The 14,839-nt window shown below is 39.3% G+C and overlaps 1 protein-coding gene across 6 annotated transcripts in view; it reads left to right on the forward strand.

The window, feature by feature from the left end:
• dnmt3ab (DNA (cytosine-5-)-methyltransferase 3 alpha b) overlaps nt 1–14,839 on the forward strand; it is a 571,533-nt gene that overhangs the window by 543,680 nt on the left and 13,014 nt on the right. For all 6 annotated transcript variants that reach the window (XM_043676070.1, XM_043676107.1, XM_043676111.1 and 3 more), the window contains one exon: nt 7,202–7,320. In XM_043676070.1, coding sequence (XP_043532005.1) covers nt 7,202–7,320 — 119 coding nt within the window. The remainder of the gene's footprint in view (nt 1–7,201; nt 7,321–14,839) is intronic.

Genomic DNA, 14,839 nt, shown 5'->3' on the forward strand with positions numbered 1-14,839 from the left:
ATGACCTTCCCTCTGTCATTAGGTCATTAGTGGGGATGGTTCACAATGATTGCACAAAATGTTCAGCATCATTCACAGCACTTCAGATACTGAAGCAGCCCTTACCCAAATGAAGCAAGACATGGACAACATCCAAGCAAGTAACATTCATGCCACACAAAAGCTAGACAATAACTAACACCATCAAGGGAGAAACTAACCAGTGTTCCTTGATGTACACTGGCATTACCTTTGTTAAATTCCCCACTATCGATCCTGCAGGTTACCATAGACCAGAAACTGGATTGGACTAGCCGTACACACGCAGTAGCTACACAGCAGGTCAGAAACTGGGAACTCTGCAGTCAGTAACTCACCTCCTGTCACCCCCAAGCATGTCTACCATCTACAAAGTACATATCAGGAATGTGATGGAACACCTTCCACTTGCCCAGATGGATGCAGCTCCAAAAACTCAAGAAGCTTGACAGCAGGCAAGACAAAGCAGCCTGCTCAGTTGACACCCTCTTTTCTTGATTCAACATCCAATCCCTCCACCACTGATGCACAGTAGCAACAGTGTGTACCATTTGCAAGATGTACAGCATCATCTCACCAAAAGCTCCTTTGGCACCTTCCAAACCTGCAAAGAACCAACACAACAAATACTTGGACCCCTCACATCTTGGGAGGGTTCAGAAATGATTTATCACAATATTCCCAGGACAGGAGATTTTAGGTGCTAAGTTAGAGAAACTAGGGCTGCTCTCCTTAGAGTGGTAGAGATTTGAGGAGAGATTTTACAGAGGTACACAAGATGACTGCAAGTTTGGACTTTGAGGGTTTGGATGATGAATTATGATGATGAATAGCAGTCCCTGACGTAGTAATAATAAAAATCCTGTCGATGACATTGCAGTATTTCTAATTGGTCCATTTTTGATAGGGAACTTGTGAAAAATTCAGATCTATCAATACTTATGATTTAGTGTGAGACCCATGTATTTTGGGTAGATTGTTAAAGCTTTGCACAATCTCTCTTTCTGAAAACAAAAAGGTGGCATCAAGAACCACTTGAGGCATTCTTAGCTATTAGCTTGGGTTCTGCTTTCAGGGTGTCAGATTAGTTAGGTCTGGTGGGATCTGGTAGATAATACCCAATTGTTATTATAGTATTTTAAGTGAAATCAAATTATTGTCAGTAAATTGCTTGTAAGTTGAAGCTTTCAAATTAATGTTTATAATTTTTTTGTTTCCAGGATTATTTTGCAACTGCAATTGCAGTGACAAATACAAGAAAAATGGCAGAGATGGAACAATAAGTAGCTACTCAAAATTTTCAGGCTATTTAGGCCACACTTTTTGTTAGCATGTAATTGCTGTACTGGCACGAGCTATGATCAACACTGAGGAAATTGCTTCAGCTCTAGCTATAATTTTTTTCACTTTGATAATCTGAATGAAAAGCAGATATTGATGCATATCAGTTATTTCATGATAAATAGATAATGTGTACAATACCAGGGCAGAATCATGTTGTGGTGATGAGGGTCATTATGATGAAACCACAAATGAGAAGGGCTTCTGCTCTGAAGCAGATCAGGTGGCTGTGCCAAATCACCTTGCAGTTAAGATGTTCAAAGGTGCAAGGCACTGTATTTAAGCAGCGTCCAGACAGGTATCTTCCACATGAAAGCCAGCAGTATCATTCTGCCTGTCTGAAGGAAGGATTTGGAACTTCATCCACTCCTCCTTGCCAGACTTTTATACCTGGAGCTGGAGCTATCACCCTATCCTCTCTGTCTGTCTGTCTCTCCCTCTCTCTCAGTCACCTTTGACCTTCCCTCCATCAGTGCTTACCCTCCCTTCAAAACCCCAATCCTGACTTTTATGACCTTCAAGCCACCTCACCAATACCCTTGATCAACTGTTAACCTTGAACTGCTCCCTAATACTCCAGACCTGCCAACTGTCAATCTTGTTGTTCTATCACCCTTGACCTATTCTCAATTATGCTTGATCTCCCCTGTCATGCTTGAACTGCCTTCAACAGAAATTAAATTTCTGTGTCATCCAACTCTTTTCCTCTTTCCCTATCATCCTTCTTTGAATGACTCTGATCCAGTCCTTCATCCTTCAGATGGCTATGCCATGAATACCCTCCCTGCCACAAACAGCCGTACCCCAACCTTCCACATCCTTTCCATGGATAGCCATGTGCCAAGTTCCTAAACAACCATCTCATGGGCTTAGTCTTGCCTCCTTGGTCCAACAAAATTCCCTACACAAGAAAAGCAGCTGCTACTAATTCCAAAGCTGACAGCAAGCCTACCTCACCTGCTGCATGCCATCTTTAACTGGTCATGAATCTGAAGGTGCATGTTTCCCATTTACTGCCAACTTAATCACAATGGTAGCATTTCATCTGATAACCAAGTGTTTTAACAAGTGTGTGTAACATGCTAATCCGTTTAAAAATAGGCTCTCACTGTTTGTTGTCAGGAGTCACAAACCACCTTTCACCCACTGCCAACTTACTTTCCAATTTTGATCCCACCATTGTAAAGTGAAATTTACTTTCTGCACAAGTAAGTGCCTCCCCCTTCACATTTCCAATTCCCAGGAGCTTCTCTATGATCTGTGCAAAATCTGGCTGCTGCTGTGAGATCTCAGCAACTCATTTTGGGTAAGACAAATGATTAAACCCCTTTCTTTCCAAAGCTTTTCCTCAATATCATTTTAAATGAACCCTTTCAAATGCCAGCAACTTCAAACCTCCCACGGTTTCAAACTGCAACTTTACATACATATATCAAGCTTCTCGGCACAAAATTTGACCTGAAGAGCTAATGTAATTTTATTTTCCTCATCTTGAATCAATGATTTCTGGTTCAGGAATTTTGTGTACACCAGTAAACTTTAGCTATTTCAGACTTGGAGAATCCAACCGAAGTCTTAAAAATTTTTGTCACCACTTGACAAGAAAGAAAAGTTTTTGGTTACATAATGACTCTTTACAGTTAAAGTCCTCTGTGTGTAGCTATTCAATCTTGTATTCTCTGTTGAGCCTTTTCTAATAACATGATATTCCATTTGAAAGCAAAAATTAAAACTGGACTGTCAAAGGATTTTCTCATACCAAGCTGACTTACAGATTTGAAATGAGCTCCTTCTATTTGTATTTTAAATGTTTTGTTATTTTGCCCAATACTTGTGTGTTTTCCTAACAATGGCAACAATGGAGTCAGCTGTTATGAGGGGGCATAGCTTTAAATTAAGGGGTAGTAGGTATAGGACAGATGTTAGGGGTAGATTCTTTACTCAGCGAGTCGTGAGTTCATGGAATGCCCTGCCAGTAGCAGTGGTGGACTCTCCCTCTTTATGGGCATTTAAACGGGCATTGGATAGGCATATGGAGGATAGTGGGCTAGTGTAGGTTAGGTGGGCTTGGATCGGCGCAACATCGAGGGCCAAAGGGCCTGTACTGCGCTGTATTTTTCTATGTTCTATGTTTGAACTAAAATTTGTTTTTTAATTTGTTAACCTGGAAATTCTGGTTGGCGCATCAACCTTTTCATTTTTAATTAAGGCTTCAAATGCCAATGTTTTCACCAGTTGAGTACCTCCTATTTGGATCGAATGAGCAGCATTCAAGAGGCAAACTGTGGAATATACTTTTTTTTTTATCTTGTCCATTGATAAAATAAAGGGCCCATGTATATAATAGGTCATATCAATACTTTCAAAATGCCGCAAAGCTTTTGCAAAAAAATTACTTTGAAGCCTGGTGATTCTTGTTATGTGCTATAAATGTTGTAGCCATTTTACGTACAGCATGATCTAAAAACAGAATGATGAATAGACAGTTAATCTGTGCTGTTAGTTAAGGGAGGATTATTTGCCAGGATATTCAGAAAACTGTCCCAGTTCTGAGTAGTAACAACCATGGGAACTACAAGTTTAAGCACGAGAGCTTTGTTCTAAAGCCTCAGCTGAAAGGTATCAATGATCGCAAAATAGCAAACCTGCACTATTGCATTGGGAATCAGGATGTGTGCAAATTGTGAAGACAACTTGAACCCATAACTTCAATACAGCGATAAGAATACTACCAACTGAACCTAGCCTGCAGAAGATTTTGGAACCAATATTTATATCAACCCTATCAAGATAATTCATTCAGGAAACTTTTTGTACCCATTTTTTGCAAATGTTGTGCTTCATTGAAACAGCATCAAAGGTTAAGAGATTAAAATTCAAATTTTATTTCGTAAGTGATGAAAACTTACCCTTGACTTCAAATCTAAATGTATTTGTTATTAATAGTGAGACTGGGAATTTAAAATATTTAAAGTAACTATAGTATTTAATTAAGTGGGTTACTAGACCATTTCTTTGAATGTCACCTGCATGCAGTGACAAATGGAAGTGCAGTCCTCCTGAAGTGTAATGGACCATTTTAATCCTGCCAGCCCAGAAGAGCCACTGAAACAGTATTTAAAGGGGAATTTATTTGCAGGTAACTTGATCAAAGGATCTGTGTAACATGATGATTTTTGGATCACCAGGAGATTTTCCACTTTTCATTGTCATTATCTCTGACATTGCTTACCTTACTTGCCTTCAATATGTTTTATCTGCTTATCATGAGTGCTATTCTTCCCAGAGTTATTGTTAAAGGTAGAGGTACACTGCAAAATGTAGTCCACCCAAAGATTATGGGCTTGGGAGTGTGATTGATCCAGAAACTTAGTGAGGAGCCACCTTGGGACATTACAGGGAAGTTTCTCATGGGCAGGTAGAGATTGGGATTGACTGCGTGTGCCAGTTGGACTGATTACAGCCCCAGTTAGATATGATTCTGTTTGTGTTCTGAAATGTTGCAGCCTGTGGAGCAGCTCCCGCACTGTATGTGGAAGCTGCTGTTTCTAGGGAGCCAGCTTCCTTGTAGCAAGCTAGGGGATCACTGAGCCAGATACTTCACATCACTCTGATCGGTGTATGGACAAGAAAGGGAACACCCATGGCCCTTCACTTTGCTCCTTACAGCTTTGCCCAGAGCCATTTAACTTCACGTACAGACAGAAGTGATCTCTAATTTATCTGAGCAGTGACTACCTCCCCATTGGAGCTGTTGGTCCTCTAATTGGACCACCAGAGTTGTAAAGGTAGCGAATTAAGAGGCCACCTCTGGAATGATTGGGCAATGGTTGCACCAGCAAGTGCTGGAGCCTGACCTCCATTTGTTCCTGTCACTGGACTTCCAGCAGCCATGGGAAAATCCTGCCCTCAGTATCAGCAACAGCTCAGCATATTAAAAGGCAACAGGTAAGGATGGCAGAAAAAGTGAGGGGTGAGGTTGGTGAGAGTGGAAACTCATAAGGGCACATTTCCAATAATACAAGGTGTACAGTCCAAATCTCATTTTCTTGGCTCCATTTGAAGAGCAGTGCCTGTTCCTCCTCTTCAAGCAGACTCTTGCAGATTTAAGGAACCTCCTGCAACCGGACTTGTGACTGCAGACTAGGAACCATGCTTCACCAGCGACTGTCAAAGACATTACGTCCTTAACCTGTTTGCTGTTGCCTTCTTCCAGCTTGCTATAAAAAACCTTCTCCACACTTGCCACTCAACAGCTGCATTCGATTACTCATCAATGTCCCATTTGCCAGAGCTAAGCAGTGCAACCTCACCCCCACCTCCAACCAGAATGACCGCAGCAGTCATTGTGAGAAAGTGTGGGATTTATAGGAGGGCTGATTTTCCTCATGGCCAGGGCATCATTGACTGTACAATGTTGCCATAAGGGAACCTGGACACTAGGCAGCAGCATTTCTGAATAAGAAGGCCTCTCAGCTCACTAACGTCCAGCACATCTCATATCAGAGAAATAAGAACTTACAAGTTAATGTACAGTAACCAATTACTGTCACAATACAAATACGTGACAGTTACTAATGTTGCACAACTTTCAGTTGTTCCACCAACACAACAGTATAGTTGCTGGTAAGAAAAAGGAATAACATTCTAATTGTGATTCATGACAACTACCCATAACCCCACTAACGCCTGGTTAGAAAGGGACCCAACTTTCCCGCAGTACTTCTGCTAGTGTGTTAGAGAAGATAAAAGGACATTAACTGCTGGAACATCTTGCATAGATTAATGAAATTTGGACAGAAATTGCATATTAAAATTAAGAATCATACTATGATGCTGGCACTAAATTCTTGGGAAGATTTGTACACATGCTGCTAAATATTTGTATTTCCATACCAGATGTCAATTTGTTTTGATTATAATCACTCGGTTTGCTCAATTGTTTAGTAAACAGTCAAAATATTATGCTGTGGAATGGAGTTAATAGGTGTCTGCTATGCCAGTTATCACAAAATTATGAATTCTTGATTATTTTCATAATTCATTGTGTTTGATAAACATCCTAACAGTATGCTTTCTTTAAATATATACTAACATAAAGGAATTGTAAAAATATTAAAATGTTCGCAACCAGTATTTCTAAAGCTACTTGTTTGCCTCTCCCATGTTTTTATGACTCTAAACACAAGATCACATGTTGGCCTGCATGAGTCAGAAAGGTTGTAGGACAGAGCTGAGCATTACTTTTGTCACATTTGAATCTCTAACTTATAACTATTTATTTGACTATGTGCCATATTTCTGTTGTTCAGATTTCAGCAATGTTTTTAGGTCCTCAGAATCCCATATTTACATTTTCCCAAGTTTTGCCCTCTGTTCTATGAAAAGGATCCAATCCCTACCCATAATGTAAAGGAAACAACATTAATCATTTGCCTTCATTTTGATTTGATGGTTCTAATTATTATTGTATAGTATTGTATTGTTTCCAAAATTATAATTAGGCAAACATATTGATCCTTTTCCTATCAATGAACATTGATTGTCAATGACATAAAATACCAGGTTAGAAAATATCAAACCTAGACTATCTGTTTATTTAATGATGTGCTCAGTTCCAGAAAACTGCACCTGTTTAACATGTTTTCTGTTTGTGTGGAACATTAAAGTGATTTGAAACTTAGAGATCATGTTTCGATATGAAACATAAAAATAATTGTGCATATTATAATTCCTCATTATTATTTTGTAAAATGAAAACTTATATTCATTTCACTAAGTTTAGGATTTGTATTGTTGTTTCAATTTTCTTTTGGTTTTAAGCATAACTTTTTTCTTTTAGTTCAACAAAGTGCGAACCATCACCACTAGATCTAATTCTGTCAAGCAGGGCAAAGACCAGCATTTCCCAGTCCTAATGAATGAGAAGGAAGACATTCTCTGGTGCACTGAAATGGAAAGGTATGTTTGTTTCACTCATACCCAGTCCCAGTTTTTTACTTCCACATACTGGTAGAAAGCAGCCTCTCACTGACATAATTACACACAGATGTGGCATAGTTTAATTCCAGCTAATTTCAAATCCTAAACCTTAGCAAGTCCATGTAACAATTCATCAATTTTAGACTGCATCACCATGTTAATTATTTGCCTTGTGAATAGTAGTCTACATACACATTTGGCAAAAACCATTAGAATATTTTAGGAGTCCAGCATCCTGAGCAAACTGTACCATTTTGTTGATCGACTTGGATTTCACTGCAAAATGATTCAGTACAGTAGTGAAGCAATAGTTAAGGTTCTATGGCTACATCTCCAACCCAAACTAAATTCAGGTTGCTCTAACCAAGCAACAGAGGCTACATGACAATAGAACATTGTCAGTAGACCCTATGGTTTATTCCCTGTGTTTCAACCCCTAAAGCTACCAACTCCTGGGCTGCAAAGACGGAATGGGAATAATAGTCTGTTGAGCAACAACTAAAAACCAATTCTTCCAATGACATACTACCTAGGGGTGTAACCCTAAAACTAAGATCTTCCTTTCCACCTTGGGATGCTGCTATCCCTTTAAAGTTGGCCTCCTGTCTGTTAGGACCTGCGGGAAATTTTGTTATGATCATGATGGTGTTCAAATGGTAAACTAATGTCCCACTATATTCCCTTTTTGATGCCAATTTCCTATCTTATATATTCTATAACATTCTGATTTCCCTTTCAGATACCTCTGCTGACTGAAATTGTGGTCTACTGAGGTGATATATGTCACATTCTCAAATTCTTGAATAAAAATTAAACCGATTTTACTTCTAGTATATAGTTTAGCCAGCTAAACGTTTCTTCCAAGTCCATTGCACTCAATTTCTTCCTTTGGTCTTCGTAATTACAAGGGGTCATCAATTTATGAACACTCATATTTATAAATGTGATCCCATTCAGGGGTGTAATTTTAAAGACTCAACTAAGAACAGCTCCTTTACTTTGACCTGCTTTGTATTCTGACTTGCAAATGTACCAACCTGAGTACGGACTCCAGAATGGAAACCATTCACAACCTGGGGACTGCTTGTAGTCTTTAAAACACAAAATCTAAATGTTATAGTCTGTTCTTCCCGTCAAACCTCCTATTGAATTTAGCCATGAAGTGGGCACTATTTTAAATATGTTTCCTTATTGATTCAATACAATAACTGAATGCATAATTGTCTGTTAGCATTGACTTTAAAATATGGTACTTTAATAAATAAGGCTATGGTTGTGTGCAGTAAATTCTAGTCCATTTTCTACTATATTCAGTAATTTATCTCTTATCAGTACAGCTTGAAATCTCTTTCTTATAGGGGTCCTTTTTTTAATGTCATCTTGATAAATTCAATATTGTGCGTCCTTTTCCTTCAGCCTGCATAGCTTCCAATTAACACACTTTAGATTCCTCATTCCTACTACCACGAGAGTGCCTGCTCTCATATACATTCTCAGTCATTTCTACATAGCATATATCTTGGCACATGTAATTTACTAAAAAAAAGGATGTGCACATAAATATCTCCTTTCACAACTATAGGGTGTCACAAAGTGAGCTAAAGCTATTGTTGATATTGGGGGAATTCAGCAATGATAATGCCATTGAACATCAAGAGAAATAGTTAGATTTTTTCTGAGGGTCATTAACATTGAGTGTCACGTATGTTACTTGCTATTTATCAACCTAAGCCTGGATATTGTCCAGATCTTGTGTATTTGAACTGAACTGCTTCAGTATTTGAGGAGTGATGAATAATGCTGAACATTGTGCAATCATTAGCGAACATCCCCACCTCTGACCTTATGATGGAGGGAAGGTTATTGATGAAGCAGCTGAAGATGGGAGATCTACCGCTTACTGAAGAATCTTTTCTGGCCTAGGGTCTGGTTTGCTTCAACTTTCTGGATGTACAGTTAGTTAAGTTAGCTGTCACCCACTGAAATAAACAGATAAAGATATACATTATCTTAGTATCGAACTAAGATAGAGGAAAACAGAGCATGAAGGTTCAAAAAAGGAACGGGGTACCTGGCTCTGCCATTCAACATGATCAGTACTGACTTTCAGCTTCAATTCCACCTTCCTATCCACTTCCTGTATCCCTTCAATATATCAAGGAAATGGGAGCAAGGTGAGTTGGTGTTTCAGAGAACACCTCTCTCATTGTAATCATTCCATGATTTTTCAAGAAACCAAAATATCTCTGTATCAACCTTAAGTAGGTTCAGTTAGAGCATGCACATTCCTTTTAAGGATACGAATTCAGAAGGTTCATAATCCTTGGAGTGAAGGAATTTCTCCATCTCCAGCTTGAATGATAGCCTATGTTCCTGGGATTGTTGCCTCATTTTCTAAATTCCTGTTCCAGGGAAAACAATCTTTCAGTGTCTGTCCTGTCAAGTTGCTTCAGCATTTTCCATGTTCCAATTAGATTGCGCCTCATTCTTCAAAACTCCGTAAAATACGCATTCAAATTTCCCCTGCTTCTTATCATAGGAACTACAACTCTCTCATCTCAGGAACCAATTTAATGAACCTTTATTGTATCATCTCCAGTGCAAGAATATCCTTCTTCAAATATGGTGACAAAAACTGGACACACCGATCCTTTTGTGTTCTCTATAAAGCTCTGTATAGTCGTTGAAGAGATTCTTTATTCTTTAACTCCAGTCCCCTTGCAATAAAGACTCACATGATATTTATCTTTCTAATTTCTCACTTGCATGCTACATTACGTTTTTTGACAAGTACACCCAAGTTCTTCTGAACACCAATAGTTATGTTTAACACCTTTAGAAAATATTCTACCTTTCTGTTCTTAAAAACCATGGTGAATAACATCACACTTTCCAACATGTTACTCCATCTGCCATCTTGTTGTCCATGTACCTAATCTGTCTTTACCTCTTTAAAGTCTTCAGTGTTCTCGTAGCTTGTGTTCCCGGCTAACTTTGATGGTCAGTAAATACAGATACTTTGTTCTGTCTCCTTGTCTAGATCATGAGCAGAGTATCTAAATAGCTGAGCTTCCAGCACTGATCTTTATGGGGTGATGGTCAGAGGTGAAGTATTGTGAAAGTGGGTTAGAAAAGGACTTATATTTTCAGTCTGTTTTATGAAAATCCATTTTCTCTTATCCTTCAGAAAAGGAGTTGACAATGACTGAAACTTAATTTCTGAGCACACACAAGTATCCTCTGCATATTAAAGTCCGATGAATGAGATCAGAATAGTTTTGGTTTTGGATTGTAGATTGAACAACATCCCAACTGTAAGGACACTAGCTCTAGGGCTGTGCTATAAGACAGACGCATGGCTGCAAGATGACAGATTGGAACCTGAATATTGGAAGTACAGGACAGTAAGGACAGGAGACTCGGAAAAATGGGAGGAGTGCCTTTGTTAATTATGATGGTACTGTCACAATAGAGAGAGATGATCTGAATTAATGAACCCAGGACTTAGAAGCAGAGTCTGGGTGGACATCGGAATCCAGAATGATAGGAATTCACTTGTCAAAGTGGTGCAAAGGCTCTTTAAAAGTAACCACACACTAGATGGAGAATGAAGGAAGAAATAATGGAAGTTTGTCAGAAAAGCATGGAAATAATCCTAGGAAATTTTAATGTACGTGTAGATTGAAAAAAAATTCAGATGTGCAAAGGTAGTCTAAATGGGGAGTTCATAGTATGTTTGAGATGATAATTTCTTGAAACAGTACAATCTGGAGCCAACCAGCGAACAGGCTATCGTAGATGTGGTATTATGCAGTGAGATGGAATTAATTAATAATCTTGTAGTGAAGGCACTCCTAGGTAATAATGGTAGATTTAAATGACCGGTCAATAGCAATACAGTAGCAGGCATTAAAGAATACAGAGGAAAGGTACATTCTAATAAGAAAGAAAAATTCCAAATAAGGACCCACCATCATGGTTAACTAAAAAAGTTAACAATAATGTCAAATTTTTTAAAAAGCATATAATCATGCAAAGAAGGGTGGCTGGTCAGAGGATTGGACAAAATATGGAAAACACACAAAATAGCTTACAGATAATGAGGAAGGGCAAATCAGAATACATAAGAAAGCTAACTAGAAATATAAAAATATTGGTAATATTCTCCAGATGTTGAAAAAAATGAAAGAAATAACAAAGGGAGCATTGGTCCTATAGAAAGTGAGTCTGGAGAATCAGGAATGGTTAAACAAGGAGATGGCAGGTAAGATATTGCTTAGAGACTGGTATCCTGTCAGCAACTCACCCTTTATTGACTTGTGCACAGTACACTGGGCTGTGGCTAGCCAGCTCAGAATCAGTCCCCTGAACTGAGGAGATTCTAAATCCACTGTTTATATTTTTTAATCCCCTGTTTATTTTTTTTTTGACAAACACTGCCCTTTCTCCTGGTTTTTTTTTCTTTTTTTTTTATTTTAACCCCCACACTACCACCTAAATGCGGTAGTGCTTATTTTATCCCCAGAACCCATGGTGTGAATCCCCTGTTTATATTGGTTAACGAGGGCTTTCTGATTGGCCCAGGTTAACAACCCCAGTCAATAACCTCTTTGCCAACAGGATCCCTCTCATTGAGGGATTTTATACTGTAAAGGATAAGAGTAATATCACAGAAAAGGCTGTGAATCAGGATATAAAGGAAAGGAATGATTCAAGAAATGTATAATCACAAGGGAAGTAGATTAGATTCTCTACAGTGTGGAAACAGGCCCTTCAGCCCAACAAGTCCACACCGATCCTCTGAAGAGCAACCCACCCAGACCCATTTCCCTCTGACTAATGCACCGAACACTACAGGACAATTTAGCCAATTCACCTGGCCTGCACATCTTTGGACTGTGGGAGGAAACCAGAGCAAACCCACACAGACACGAGGAGAATGTGCAAACTCCACACAGACAGTCACCCGAGGCTGGAATCGAACCTGGGACTCTGGTGCTGTGAGGCAGCAGTGCTAACCACTGAGCCACCGTGCCGCCCATACCGAGTAAATAGTAAACAAGAAAACCAAAGAACTGCAGATGCTGGAAATCAGAAACAAAAACATAAATTTGCTGGAAAACACAGCAGGTCACGCGCCTCTATAGAGAGACGGCAAAGTTAACGTTTTGGGTCCAGTGGCCATTTTCAGAACTGTTCTGAAGGTTACATTAAAGGTTATTGCAGGAAGTAACATATTGACATGGATAGGAAATTGCCAGGTAACAGGAAAGAGAATTGGCATGAATAGCTAATTTTCTGGTTTGCAAGATGTAATGCCTTAGGGCATCAGTGTTAAGGCCTCAAGTTTTAACAGTTTATAGAAATGATTTAGGTGAAGGGTCGGAATTTATTGATGACACAAAGATAAGTACGGAAGTAGGTGAAATGGACATCAGGAGTCTGCAGAGGGATCTAAATAGGTTAAGTCAGCAGGCAAAGTTTTGGTAGATGGATAATGGGGGAAAATGTAATATTGTCCATTTAGGTAAGAAGAATAAAAAAGAGCATATTATCTAAATAGTGAGCAGTTGCAGAGCTCTGCAATGCACAGGGATCAGTTTCCGAGAGCATGAATCACAGCAGATTAGTATGAAGGTACAGCAAGTAATTAGAAAAGCAGTTATCATTGATTGTCAGAAGATTGAACAAAAGTAGTGAGATTATCTTCAGGTCATACAGGGCATGGGTGTGTGGAGGGGCCACAACCAGATTATTGTGTACAACACCGGTCACCTTACTGAAAGAAGGGAGTAAATGCATTAGAAGCAGTTCAGAGAATGTTTATGTACCTGGAGTGTACAGGATATCTTCTTAAGAAAAGTCAGACGGCCTGTACAGTTGATGGGCTGTACAGTGGGATGGGCTGTACAGTGGGATGGGCTGTACGGTGGGATGGGCTGTACGGTGGGATGGGCTGCACGGTGGGATGGGCTGTACAATCAGGCTGTACTTGTATTTGCTACAGTTTGGAAGACTAAGAACAAGACATGATTGTAATGTGAAAAAGCCAAAGGGAACTTGGCAAGGTAGATGTGGAAACAATGTTTACCCATTTTCCACATCACTTTGCCAATTTGACTTGTGCCATCGATAGGAAGATTAAAGATCCCTGGCCATTACATTTATTACATTGCCTTTGTCACAGGCTTCAATGATTTCTTGTTCAGTGCTCTGTCCCTTTGTCAGAAATAATGTTAAACCAATACTCTGTCTATGCTGTCAGGTGGATTTAAACGTTTCCACAGCACAATATCAAAGAAGTGTCTGAGAGTACTGGACCCCACTCTACAGTGCTTCTGATGGCCACAAACACTGAACTCTCAACTTCTGGAAAGATCCCATTAGATGAGTTGCTTCATGCCAATTACTTCTTTCTCATTGTATGTTCACTTCTATTTCTAACAGTGACATCAGTGCAGAGTGGCAATTCCAAAATATAAAGTGAATGTTTCTTACAGCCTCACACTGAGTATCTGAATGCAAAATTCTGAACTGAACTAAAGTCCAAACCTTCCCTCATTCAATTGAAATTTGGGCTATGGGCATTTACTGTGGCGCAACAAGTTCAAAATGGCGTCAAGTGACTGCAAATTGGTTGTTGGAGGAAATTGAACTTATTCTCAACTTTATGTGAGGCAAGCAACCTTGTAACACAGAGGCAGAACAAAGATTAAGGTGTTATCAAAGGGACAGAGAACAGGTCTTCAGTTGTGTACATGTAAGATGTTATTACCAAGTCACGTAGAAAGGGAAGAAAGAGCAGAAGCCAATGATATCCTTAGTAATCCAGGGGTGATGTACATGGGAAGAGAAGTCATTGCTGGAAATGATCTAACTATGAATATGTAAAAGTCAATTCTGCTAAGCAATGGCAGTCCCACTGAACTGCAAAAGAGACACTAGGCACCAGAGGACAACTGTATGATTGGGCTTGTCAAAGGCTAGTAAAGAATTAAGATAGTTCACTAATCTCACTAACCGATACAATTTTTGATGCATTGGATCCAATTCAGTACTGTTACAGGGACAGATTCACACGTAATGTTGGGGTTATTTCAGTGCTGTTACAGGGACAGATTCACGCGTGATGTTGGGGTTATTTCAGTGCTGTGACAGGGACAGATTCATGCGTGATGTTGGGGTTATTTCAGTGCTGTGACATGATATTGGGGTTATTTCAGTGCTGTGACATGACTTGGGGTTATTTCAGTGCTGTGACATGATGTTGGGGTTATTTCAGTGCTGTGAATGACGTTGGGATTATTTCAGTACTGTTACATGAGGTTGGGATTATTTCAGTGCATGACATGGCGTTGGGGTTATTTCAGTGCCGTTACTTGATGTTGGGGTTATTTCAGTGCCGTTACTTGATGTTGGGGTTATTTCAGTGCTGTTACTTGATGTTGGGATTATTTCAGTGCTGTTACATGATGTTGGGGTTATTTCAGTGCTGTGA

The sequence above is a fragment of the Chiloscyllium plagiosum genome, chromosome 3 (assembly GCF_004010195.1).
Source record: "Chiloscyllium plagiosum isolate BGI_BamShark_2017 chromosome 3, ASM401019v2, whole genome shotgun sequence".
Classification (NCBI taxonomy): domain Eukaryota; kingdom Metazoa; phylum Chordata; class Chondrichthyes; order Orectolobiformes; family Hemiscylliidae; genus Chiloscyllium; species Chiloscyllium plagiosum.